This window comes from Dendrobium catenatum, unplaced genomic scaffold (genome assembly GCF_001605985.2).
Source record: "Dendrobium catenatum unplaced genomic scaffold, ASM160598v2 fragScaff_scaffold_1516, whole genome shotgun sequence".
Classification (NCBI taxonomy): domain Eukaryota; kingdom Viridiplantae; phylum Streptophyta; class Magnoliopsida; order Asparagales; family Orchidaceae; genus Dendrobium; species Dendrobium catenatum.
This window is the reverse complement of record NW_021319978.1, coordinates 186,706-199,409: the sequence shown is the minus strand read 5'-3', so window position 1 is coordinate 199,409 and position 12,704 is coordinate 186,706. Positions and strand designations below refer to the sequence as shown.

General features: G+C 33.3%; 2 protein-coding genes across 4 annotated transcripts in view; one reads left to right on the top strand and one right to left on the bottom strand.

Annotated features, from left to right (window-relative positions):
* The first annotated feature begins 306 nt into the window (after positions 1–306).
* LOC110114729 lies at positions 307–4,253 on the top strand. The gene is made up of 9 exons (XM_020847708.2): positions 307–553; positions 781–857; positions 1,733–1,961; positions 2,132–2,286; positions 2,395–2,440; positions 2,519–2,610; positions 2,836–2,932; positions 3,748–3,804; positions 3,919–4,253. Exons 1-9 carry the CDS (start codon positions 377–379, stop codon positions 4,084–4,086), a joined length of 1,098 nt encoding a protein of 365 aa, XP_020703367.1. The 5' UTR covers positions 307–376; the 3' UTR covers positions 4,087–4,253.
* Positions 4,254–4,993: 740 nt separating this feature from the next.
* Positions 4,994–12,704, bottom strand: part of LOC110114727 — a 16,602-nt gene continuing 8,891 nt past the window's right edge. For 2 of the 3 annotated variants that reach the window (XM_020847704.2, XM_028700409.1), the window contains 3 exons: positions 9,789–9,911; positions 9,609–9,679; positions 4,994–5,409 (listed from right to left, as the gene is read on the bottom strand). In XM_020847704.2, coding sequence (XP_020703363.1) covers positions 5,175–5,409; positions 9,609–9,679; positions 9,789–9,911 — 429 coding nt within the window. In that variant the 3' untranslated portion in view covers positions 4,994–5,174. Of the gene's footprint in view, positions 5,410–7,383; positions 7,453–9,608; positions 9,680–9,788; positions 9,912–12,704 lie in introns of all 3 variants that reach the window. The other variant, XM_020847706.2, reaches the window with a different exon arrangement.

The following is a 12,704-nucleotide window of genomic DNA, read 5'->3' as shown; positions in this document are numbered from 1 at the left end:
TATATATATATATATATATATATATATATATATATATATATTAAAAAAATTAGAATTCAGAAAAATAAAATTTATGTTTACTGCATTGGAACTCTTTGCATATTGATTTTAAAATAAATTTAAAGATTCTGTTAAGCCGCTCATCCTTTTGAAAAAAAATTGTTTTAACCCAACATGAGCAACCTGCTACGAGGGTAGTACAGCCAAGTTTCACTGGAAGCAGAAATAGTCCCACCTATTTAATTCCCAAAGGGAACATCATCCCAGAGGTGGCTCGGCTTCCTTCAAATCCCTCCGTCCAGCGACGCCAGCCCCCCCCCTCTCTCTCTCTCTCTCTCTCCCCCCTCATTCCAGTTTTTGGTCGAAAAAGTTGAAAATGGAAGCCTCTCCTTCTTCCTCGAACTCGAATACTGCGAGTGTCTTCCACCTCCGAAACACAGCCTTGGATGAATCTTATCGGTCTCTCCCATCGCTATATCTTGGATTTCTGGCGATTTGGTGCTTCTTTACAGTCTCCTGGGCTGTCAACACTTGGAGAAATCGGCATTTTCAGGTTCGTAACCTCCTTTCCGAACATATATCTTAGGTTAGATTTTGACAGTGATACGTGATTGGCACCTGAATGATTACCTTTTGTAGCATAAATTGTTTGGTAATTTGTATTGCAGAAGTTTTTGGTTTATTTTTTTTCCCTAGCTCATTTCTTGCGCTATAGATTCTAGGGAGTGATTTTGGTCAAAATGATTAGCTTGGATTTTTATGGCTCTTTTCTTGTTTCAGATCAACAATCTGCAATGTGTTATGGCGGCTGTTCCTCTGATCAAGGCCGTGCAGCTAGGATTATCCTTTTCATTTTGGTGAGTAGCTTCCTGGAGTGAATGTTAGTCGATACTTGAGTTGCTTGATGCATTAATTGTTCTCTCGTTTCATTAATTTTGATTTAAATTAGTCCCGCGTTTTCATAGAAGTTCGGAAACCATTATGCTGATTAACTTGTTGATTGGTAACACACTAAAAGATTAACAGTCATGCAGGCAATGATCAATGAATTTAGTTTCATACTGTAAATAGAAAAAGGAATTTTCAATCATATTATGGAAACAAATTTTTTTAGCTTTTATACGTAACGATATTCTCCGGCTGAATCTACTGGACCAGGTATGTGCTAAAAGGCTAATGATGATGAATAGTGGATTCTTTCAAATTATTGTATCTTGATTTGAGCCCGGGCTTGGTTTGTACTCAATAGACTGGTGGGTCAGAGGTGCCAAACCCCCAATTAGTGCACAAAATATCCCTAGAAATTTTTTATGACTGAACAACAATATGCTAATTTTTTTTTGGTTCGAATTAAACAAAGTTGATCGGTGTTCACAGATGCCATTAAATAAGGTTCATATTCTTTGTTATCATTTTTATTTGATATATTTAATATTTTCGTTGATATTGTATTGATCAAGTAAAAGTTGTTACATATAATGATTAATCAGAGTTTACACTGTAGCTACTCTCGACGGGTTTCTAGCATAATTTTGTTCTTATAACTTGAAACATGCAAGTTCTTTTAACATCTGAAAGCAGGAATATATATATTGAGAACGGATATATATATATATATATATATATATATACATAATTTTCAGTAACTGAAAAAAATCAAAGCATAATTTTCCTTAATGCTATTTAAATTGCTTCCTTGTTATCAGAATTCTGTAATTAATGCCTCATGCAGGTATTCGTGCACTAAACTTCAGATCTGTTCTTTGTGGATGTCTTTTGGAGTCTATGTAACTGGTATACTCTTCCAAACAGCATCATTTATGTCGTTTATGCTTATATCACATGGTTACTGCATCATGTATGAGCGTCTTTCTGTTTTTGAACGGCGCTTGACTGCGGCATTTGGTTGTGGTCTATATTTGACTCTTGTTGGCTACAAAGCTGCCATTCCTTACTTCACAGTAAGTTGCTACTCTGTCCGTTTTCTACTTCTAGCACCAACAACCTCTTCATCTGTTTAATCTCCATTTTTATAAGACTATTAGTAAAGCTCATTGCAATTAATTATTTGTTTGACTATTTCTTGTTGTTTCACCACTTTCTTATAGATTGGACTTGATGTTATTTGCAGGTATTTGCTCTGTTCAACTATTTTCTATCTTTTTATTTGATCTTTCGCCGCATTTCTCAAAATCTCCTAGTTTTGCGGGAACAGTTAAATTCTATAGAGTATGAGAATGTTCAAAGCATGCACAATACTCTGCGCATGAAGTACACTATGTTCAAGTATGTGGTATAAATTTAGTGCAGCAAATTTTCAATATCCAAGAAGTTTTTTTTTCCTTGATTATTTTGATGCTGTACTGTTGATATTGAAACTTTTCAACTAATCAGGAAGTTCCAAGGCACAATGCAAATTTTAGCTGTTGTTGAATTTCTGGTAAGAAATGCTTAGTTTTCATCATTATTTTTAATGATTTTGAAAGTCTTCAAGCAATACTAAAACCTTAAGATTCAGGTCTATGTTAATGTTGCCGAAGCACCAAATAATTACTGGTTACGTTTATTAGTTCGGGAATCTGCACAATTCTGCATTTTCCTTTACATTGGGTATGCTTGTTGCTTCCTTTGAGCGCTCTATTCTCTAATATCTATGGTCAAAGGCATCTATTAACTTTTTCTTTTCAACTGAGAGTTATTCGTTGATAATTATTTTCCAAAATCATAGAAACAGAGAAATTTTATGATTATTTGGGTTTTCCTTACGATAGGTTCTTTATGATGCTTTTGAACTTGCATAGTTACTCTGGCATAATTACTTCAACTTCTGTTCAGGTGGACTTTCAGCGCATTAGGAGCATCATCCCATTTCTCTGTTATGCCTACCATGAAGTCCAAATGGGAGATGAAACTGCCCCCCGTGTATAGCATCGTATGGTACCTATCCTTTATCAATATCAATTGTTTTCATTAACTGTTGAATGAGGTCCAACCTCAATAGTACATTTAACCTTCATTTGAGACAGCTTTTTTGCTGCTTTCTAAAATAGCTTTCTAATACAAAAATTTTTGTACTAAAAAATCGTTTTAGAAAACAATAAAAAAACTGTCGCAAATGAATGCTTAGTTTTAATGTTTATTTATATTGCTATATTGAAATTGTAGACTAATTATAATTTATAATACTCTATTTTTTACTTGAAGGCAACCTTATCTTATATAAATTAAAATATATTGAGCTTCAAACCTTTCCTATTAAAGTTGAAGTGGACTTTCAGATTAGCACAGAGCCATGAATCATATATTGATAAACAGTGGCGGAGCCAGAAAATATCTCTAGGGGGGGCCTAAAATTTTTTTTATTATATTATTATTTTTCTTCAATTTTTTACATCCAGACTTAGGACCAATATAATCAATATTAAAAGCATGTGCATTTAAACAGTAGTGTTTTTGCATAGATTAGTGGGCTATAAGATAAAGGATTATATTGTCAATGTTTAAACTTATGCTGATGGCTAATTGGCATACTGTTCTACTACTTAGCAAGTTAGCATATTTGCCATATTATAGAAATTTTGGGAAAAAACGTTATAGATTCTATTTATGTTATAAAACATTTCAACCAGGAATCAGCTTTAATGACCATAAACAAATTTGTTTTGGATAAATTCAGCATTTTATTAATTTATGTTAAGGCAAATTGACTAAAATGTTAGGTTTCTGTTATAATTTTTGTTCATTTAGGAAATGGACGCTGCTGATTTCAATGATCTGGCGTCTAGAGACTGGCAGTTTGGTGTGGTAAGTTACCTAAACTGTACTCTATTTAATTCACGAACATTTTAGAAAAAGTCCTGTCAACCGCTTTTACCTAATGCTGGCATTATATGTTGACCGCGTGTTGCATATTTTCAGCCAACTTCTCATCCAGCACAGTTCAAAAGCTCCGTTGATCCATTGCTGGTTTTAGTTCAAAATCCTCGTTATGTAAGCAAAGTAACTTCAGATTTTCTCATGAGGTCAAAAATCCCAACATATTACACTCCTGCTGTGGAGCCTCTTGATGATGGCCATCAGGTTTAGTTTCAAAGATGAGGATATGGAGCTGAGTACAACGAACTCGGTGAACCTGCGTATGATTTAGAAAAGCCTTAACAAAGTGTGGAAACTGTACTTTAACCTGTTCATTCTTCTGTCATATATATATATATATATATATCTGTTCAAGCTATTATTTTGAGTAAAAAAGACAATGTAACACTTGTACATATAATGCAGCCTCTTATTCATTTTTAGGCTTAGTTTGAGATGACTTTCTTACTGCTTATTAAAGCAATTTTTTAGTGTAAAAAATTTAAAATGTTTTTTTTAAAAAGCAATGAAAAAGTCATCCCAAATGAAAGCATGAGTTTAAATTGTTTAGTAATTTTCTTTTGCAAATTCTTCCTTCCTAGAATGATCTTGTAAATTTCATATCAGGACTAATTTGAGGGAAATGTTTTGCATCCAATTTCTTCAAAAATTCATGTAATTTGTCTTCATGTAATGCATCAGAGAAGTTTAACTCGTCATGATTTTGTGTGCTTTGCCAGTCAAACTGAAATTTCTGTGATTTAGAAGAATATAGGAGATTTTTTATGCATATCACAAAATTTTTATACATTTACATACTTATTATTTATATATTCAATACTTAATTCTCCAATTAACATAAAAGATGCCACCAAAATTTATTATTTTTGAAGAAAATACATTTTTTTCATAAAACTATTTGTCTAATTAAGACACTATGTGATATATAAATATTTAGGTGTTAAATATATGCATACATAACTATTTCATCATGTGTAAATACCCCTATTTTATGTTACAAATTTCATATTCATGCATACCACTTAAATAGTTTAAATCGAAGGCTTCTTTTCTTATGCACGTACCTTCTAATGTTATCTGCTATTAAAATAACAGGTAGAAGAATGACAGATAATACTGGGTTATAAAAAACGAGTTCAATTAGTGTTTTATTGCTGTCGAGTACTGGTTGAACATCATGTTTCTTACCTAACAAATAAATAAGTAAATTGCTCCCACAAGATCAAATGCTCATAAGTTACATGCCTTTGGCAACCATAAAGTAAGAATGCGAACGTTTATGTGAATGATATATTCGATTAAAATTTTGACCTCTTGTGTTTTATGATGATTTCATCATCACTGTCACTATAATCGACTCTTTTCTTTGCTTTTGAGTCGCTGTTCTTCGATAGTTGCGACTTGGAGCTTTCTGGCCTGTCAGACTTTTGAGATTTAATTGGAGTTCCTGTTCGCAGCTGATGTTGCTTCCTTTGCTTTCTTTCGTATGCCTTCTTGGCTCTATCAGGAGACAGCATGCCATGTTCCATCATCCTGTGTGTCAATGGAAAAATTCCATAACATATATTGTCTTTGGGCAGTAGTCAGAAAATCTTTTATCTCAAGCAACAAGTGCACACAATATTCATACATCATTGGTTTCAATAAAATGATTCATTAAAAAAAGATATAGACAATTTTTACATATAGTGACCACCACTGTTGACCGCCTCCTGTCATCTGGTCACCAACTCCGGACAGTAACGGCCACCGCCGCTGCTGCTCCGCTGGTGACTCCCAAGAATCACACAAATCAATTGATTTAATATTCAATAAAAGTAAAATTATATTTTAAGATATAAAATATGTTTTATCTAAACATTTCTATATCTTCAAAAAGTCGTATCATTTTTTAGCTCTTTCAAATGCTTCATGTTGAACAAAAGAAGGCCGAACAGCTGAACCAGATAAATGGCTGGTTAATTTACATTAACAAACTCCATGCGAATTTTGACTTCAAAATAACCCAACACCTGATGCAAGGTTTGAAGCTTGCTTTAGTCAAAACAAAATATTCCCAAACAAAGCCTTAATCTTAAGGACAGCTTAAGACTGACTCAACATGAAAAAAAAAAAAACAACTATGGTACCTTGTGGAACCACTAATTATCTAATCCAGTTAAGTACACCACAGGGCATTATAATCGAACTTAAGAAATAACATTTGCCTAACAGAGATGCAGTGGTTACCAAGAAGAGAGGTGAAATAGTCACTGTGGTTATTGTTGAATACTTGTTATCTTCATGTTACTATCACATCTTAATTCATCAGTATTTTTGCAACTAAATGAAGGTCAAATGTAATTAATTTGGTATTACGAATAAAAACATATGCTATGCTAATGTAGTAGTATTGGCAAATTACTTGAGAATTTACACTTTATAATGTAGGACATGGCCCCACCTTTCATTATGGTGTAATGAAGCAGTCAAAATTTTTACTTGTTCCACTTTTATAATTACCAAGGCCAACAACAAGCTGTTTACAAATATAAAGTTTACTTAAAAATGATATATAAATTGTAGAATATTCATATCACCACACATATATATTCGAACTACTATCGAGCAGAACACAATTGAGCAGAATATTATTCATATTTGTCTTATTAAATAAATGAATTTATAAAAATTAATGAAATTCGTCCTAATTATCGGGATGAACATGAATAACTTGCTTTTTTTTTATAGCCCTATTTTCATTGAAAAAAAAGGCACAATCATGAATGCAAAATTCTATACCAGGATACTTGGCTTATGTTTTTCAACTTTTTATTGATACCAGGATGCAAAATTTTATCTTCTCAGTCACAATTTCTAGTATGTACTCCCACAAGAAGCATTTCCAAAGCAAATCATTAGAAAAAATCGTAAAAAGCTGCCCAAAATTTCCTTCTAAACATATCCAATTTTACCCTATATCACAAAAGAAGACAGCATAAACCAAATAAAGAGTCAAAATACGAGTCAAAAAACACGTGTCATTATTATGTTACCAAAAAATTCTATGACTTGATTCTCTTAAATATTCAACAAAGAAAAATATGGGCTAACTATATGAATTAGTGTGTTAGGGGTAAAAAAGTCATTGATAGTTAAGTTATTCTTAGAGAATGCTGAAATGAATGTGGCAAAATTAAGGAAATGTATTAAAGGAAGAGTAGGAGTATTAGATTCAAATTTATCTGAGTGACATAAAGACCTTGCTGACAAGTAAAAACTAAGCGTAAGAGAGAAAGAGAGTTTAGAGAGAGATGCATTGAGAATCACACTAGATTGGTGTCAGAAAAGAACAAATTGATATCAGAATATAAATTGATTGTGAGACTCATTCTTTTACCCTCTATTTATAAGTTTATGTCGAGGTCTAATGTTACGGGGAAGGCTACATTCGAGTTTTACAAGTAAACTTACATAACAATACTAAATAAGTGAATGATGAAAAATGAAAACATTTAACTAACTTACAGATATCAAAGTACCCAGACAATCCTTGATGAGTTCCAAATAAAGGACGAGAGCTTTTGAGAATGATTCCTGGATAAAGTATACAATGGTCTTTAAAGTTGTGAGTATCTTTTGCAGATTCAGAATATATGTTATTTCCTTTTTCATAATAGTTTCTCAAATAAGCATCAGTATTCCATCATTTCTTCTCTTTAAACACACAATCTTTCATTCTCTAATATGTTGCCCTAACATTCTTCAACCCAAACGATAAGATGTTGTAGCAGTACAATTTATTGTCAATTATAAAAAAAAAAAAAAAAAAGTTCTCGCAATCAATATGATGTATTTTTATCTGATAATAACTAGAGAAGATTTTAAGAGCTCATCATAGAGAAGCCAAGTGCTAAGTTTTTTTATTTATTATTTTTATTTTTTAATTTTTTATATTTTATGCCAAATGCTAAGTTGACAAATGCATCAATTCTTGGAAGTGAATAGTTATCAGTTGCGTAAGCTAAGTTCAAATTAGTGACATTCACACACATTCTCCATTTTCGAATTGATTTTTGTATCATTACCATATTAGAAATCCATTTTGGGCACTACAATTCCCAGATGAAACTGACATACAATAGATATTAGACATCCCAATGAATGGGTTCAGTTGGAATTGCTACAACTAGCTGAATTCTTTGCTTGCATATCATTGCTGACTTATTAATATTAATTCTGTAACAAGCAACATTGATGTTTACTTCTAGCATGGTTTCAGACTTGGAGTGGAGGGTATTGAAGAGTTCATATTTATTCTCTATATTAACTAACAAGCTGATTCTAAGAGCGTGAGTTTGGTCATATTCTGAGATGGCTATTCCTCTACTACTTAAGAGATCTCGAGTCTAGCCCCTCTCTAAACCTTGAGTTGCATGACCTCTTCCTAAATGCTTCCAACAACCTTTTAGATAATATGCCCGAGATTGCAACAATTTCTATAAAAAGTTAATGTCCATCCTCTCATCGAGAAATTCACAACATGATACATTAACACTACTGCTTCAAACTTGTTAAATTGTCAGCCAAATAGTTGTTTCAAGTCATTTTGATGCATCAACTATGATAAAGTTAGCCATTCCAATGAACTATCATTCTCCTCCCTACGTGATTGTTAGTGGAATTGCTCCTTCTATTTCCTTGTTCAAAAATAGAAATCATAAACTAGCCCAATAATGGATGTCAAATTGGAAGGATCTAAATTTATTTAGCTGAGAACACTTTTAAAAGTAATATTGACTAAAAATAATGCAAATTTGATAATTAAAGATCAGCATTGTGGACATAATCGCATCATTGAAGGGTATGTTGATGTTGATGTTGCTAATGGTGTGGTTTCTCTACCGAGTTCTTCAAATTATTCTTTAGTCAATTTCGTTAGTCGCTAGGAAGTCTTCAAAAATTCCCTACTTAAATGAAGTCATGTGATCGAGATGATGATGATGAACAGAAGTAATCGACATGTGATTATATTCCTCCACATTTATTTGGCAATTTAAAACAGCTAACTGTTTATGAGTTCAATTTCATCTAAAAACACATCATAAATTCTAAGAAGAAAACCAGCCTAGTATGTAGTTTTCTTATATTTCTTTCATTTTTTTTTACTTGGGATACTTTTATTAAAACATAGAACTAGTTCAAACATATGGCAATGCTTACTATAGTTTAAATAAGATTCATCTAGCATACATGCTTAGTCTAGCACAGATGTAGTCAGTGTTGTTTGGAAGATGCTCAAATCTATCATGATGTGTGGCATCGGGTATTATTTCCTATGCTAATCCTTTTTATTAATAGGAATGCCTTTAGTTTCTAAAAAAATAGATTACAGTGGTAGTTTTTTTTTTTTTATTCATTTGATGCCCTTCATGAAGGGATAGCAGAAATAATGGAAAAACTAATCCAAGACAACAAGAAATGATGTTCGTGTTCATTCGTGAAGGCATTTGTGGGCTCTACAAATAAATATCTTAAAGCTCTGAACCGGTTATATGTAGGTTAATCAACCATTCATAATAATGGTCCTGGTATTAGATCGCACATTGCACAAAAAAAAAATCAAGTTCTTCAGACACAATGGCAGGTCTGTAATAGCATAAATATCATTAAAACAAGCATATGAAATTTTGCATTGAGTAGTCACACAATTAAGGGAAGATAAAAATTCATGCCAGTATACCAAAACATACCAAAATTCGGCCATCTCACTTGTTGGAATCTGCTTTGACAATAATTCATAGAATATCCTCAATGGCTCTCTCTGTGAATAGCAATAGACTTCTCATATAAGATGAAAGCTTTCACAATGTATTTACTACCTATAGAAATTAAATTTGCAAGAAATAGCTATGTAATCGACAATAGAAGACCTCTTCAGGAAGATCATACTTCTGCCCAGGCAGAGTATAGACTTTTTTTGCAGATTTGACCTTAACTGCTGTAGTAGTTGTTGTGGTAGCCTTTGAGGTGGTTGTAATTGCCTTCCCTTTCACCTTCATTAAATTGTTTAAATTTACAGTTTAAACACAACTGAAGGAACCAAAAAGGATAAAACTGAATTAATGGACAAAATGAATCAATCAATCCGTTAACATCCCTAAGAGACTGTTTGTTTCACTGTATGATGTTTATCTTTTTATCAAGAAATGTTAGTTATTTGCTATGCTGACATACACAACAAATAAAAAAAAAAAAAAAAAAGATTGCATACTAATTCAATAAACTCTATATGTCAGCTGATTTCGGTGATATATAGATTGTACATTCAATGTCATCTAAGTCGAGTCATTAAAGTCATAAAACTAACATGAAGTAAATTCAGCAAATAATTATCAACAACAACAACAACCTCAAGTCTTTATCCCACTATGTGGGGTCAGCTACATCAATCATTTTTCTCTGTTGTGCCCTGCTAAGAGATAAATTTTCATTTAAATCTAATAAAGAAATATCATTTCTAATATTTTCTAACCAAGTCTTCTAAGGTCTACCTCTACCTTTCTTAACATAAGCCAAATCTACTACATCTACTCTCCTAACCGGGTCATAGGAAGGCCATCGTTTTATATGACCAAACCATCTAAGGTGACTATCTCTAATCTTATCTGCCATTGGAGCTACTCCCACCTTTTCACATATATGCTCGTTTTGTATCCTATCTCTAAGAGTAAAGCCACTCAGCTACCTAAGCATCCTCATTTCTGCAACACTTAACTTAAATATCATGATTCTCTTTTAATGGCCAACATTCTGCGCCATAAAGCATTGTAGGTCTCACCACCTTCTTATAGAATTTCCCCATAGGTTTGAGGGATACTTTTCTATCACTCAATAAGCCCAATGCATTCCTCCACTTCAACCATCCAACTTGAATTCTACTAATAATATCCCCATCTATTTCACCATCACTAAGCAAATCATCAACACTTAAACCAAATTCATTGAAATCTTTAACTCATCCCAAGAACTATTTTTGTCAAGTTGTCTATCATCTTGCCTTTGGGCATGCTGAAATTGGCCCAAACCTTAAGTTGCCAAGAAAAAGGATATACTTATACAAATTCACAAGTCATCGATAAAAATGATATAATCACCAAATCGCCTAAAACTACTCACCAAATTAGAATGAAATCAACATGATGGAACTCACCAAGAGAAACTCTTCCTCCGGAACAGGTTTTCAACTTGGCATTTATCAAACATTGCCTCTAGTACTTAAACAACCGTTAGCCGTTAAGATGCAAGACATTTTCATATCAAGCTTTATCAAACCGTTCTATGTAAATTTACCTATATGTTAACCTATGTATAAAAAACAAAAAAAGAAAGGAAGAAGAAATCTAGCGTGCAAACCTTGCAACCGTTGGTTCCAGGAAATCCTCCACAAATCCTGCCCGAAATCCCGCCGAATCGCTGTGCAGTCGGCGCCGTCCCGGGAATCCTGCGCGAATTCTGCGATCCTCTCCTCGATCGAGCCCCGTTCGCCTCTATAAAACGAAGCCGAACATTCTGCTTCTCCCATTCGCTACTCTCTCGACTTCTTCCCACTGCTCTCTACGCTCGACTCCACACGCAGAAACCCCTGCTTCCGTCGCTGCTTCCACACAACCGACGCCTCTCAACCTCACGCCCGATCCCTCTCTGCTCCCGACCACAGCTCCTCCCTCCTCCCTCCTTTCCCGTCACTGTATCGACCCCAAGCCGCAGAAAGAGAGAGAGAGAAAGAGAGGAGGGAGCATTCCACCTACCTGTTTGGAGCCCTAGCTCACCCGACACCTCTGCCTCCCTCCGACGTTGTTCCCTCCTGTTTGGATCGGAAGTTCTTCCATTTTGATCGGAAGGAGAGACGGGAGCTTGCTGTGAAGGTAGCTATCTCCCTGTCGTGCGCCTCTTCAGCCGAATCGTTTAAACAGAGAGTTTAACTCTCTGTTAATAAGATTTGTGATAGATTTTGTCCAAATTTTTGTTCAAATCCTGCTTAAATCCCATCTAATTAATTATGATTATTAATAATTATTTGTTGTTAATCATAAATAATAAAAAAAATTATTATTAATTAAGATTATTTTCAATTAATTATATTTAATTATTTTTAATCTTAATTAAAAATTATTTATAATTGTTTATAATTAATCACCATTAATTATAAATAATTATGATTAATTATTAATTATGATTAATTTTAATTAATTATATTTAATTATTATGTTTTATCTTAATTAATAATTATTTATGATTATTTATAATTAACTACTATTAATTACAAATAATCATGATTTGTTACTAATTATAATTAATTTTAAATTAATTATATCTAATTTCTCTAATTGATTATTATTAACTATAATTAATTATAATTAACTAGTTTAATTATATTTAATTAATAATTAATTATAATTATTTATAATTTTTTTAATTAATTATAATTGAATTAAAGAGAATACCTCTCTTCCTTCCTCGATCCACGTGCCAACCTCTACAACCCCGCGCAGGTATAACCTTTCTAAACTCTAAAACTTCGAGATCCCGCTTTCGATGCTTGCAACGCGACCAAACGACCACCTATACACGCTTTTCTCTAGCGTGGTGGGAGGAAGTTTGTCGCGGTGTTTTCAACGAATCGGGTGATCACCTAAAATCCTGTTCTCGACGTGCGTGTCGAACCGGCAAACCGCCTATACAAGCTTTTCTCTAGCATGGTGGGATGGGAACCCGGTGCGACGCATGCGACGAGATCGGGATATTCATAAGTACCCGCTTGCGGGGAAACAACTGCTTTTCATTCA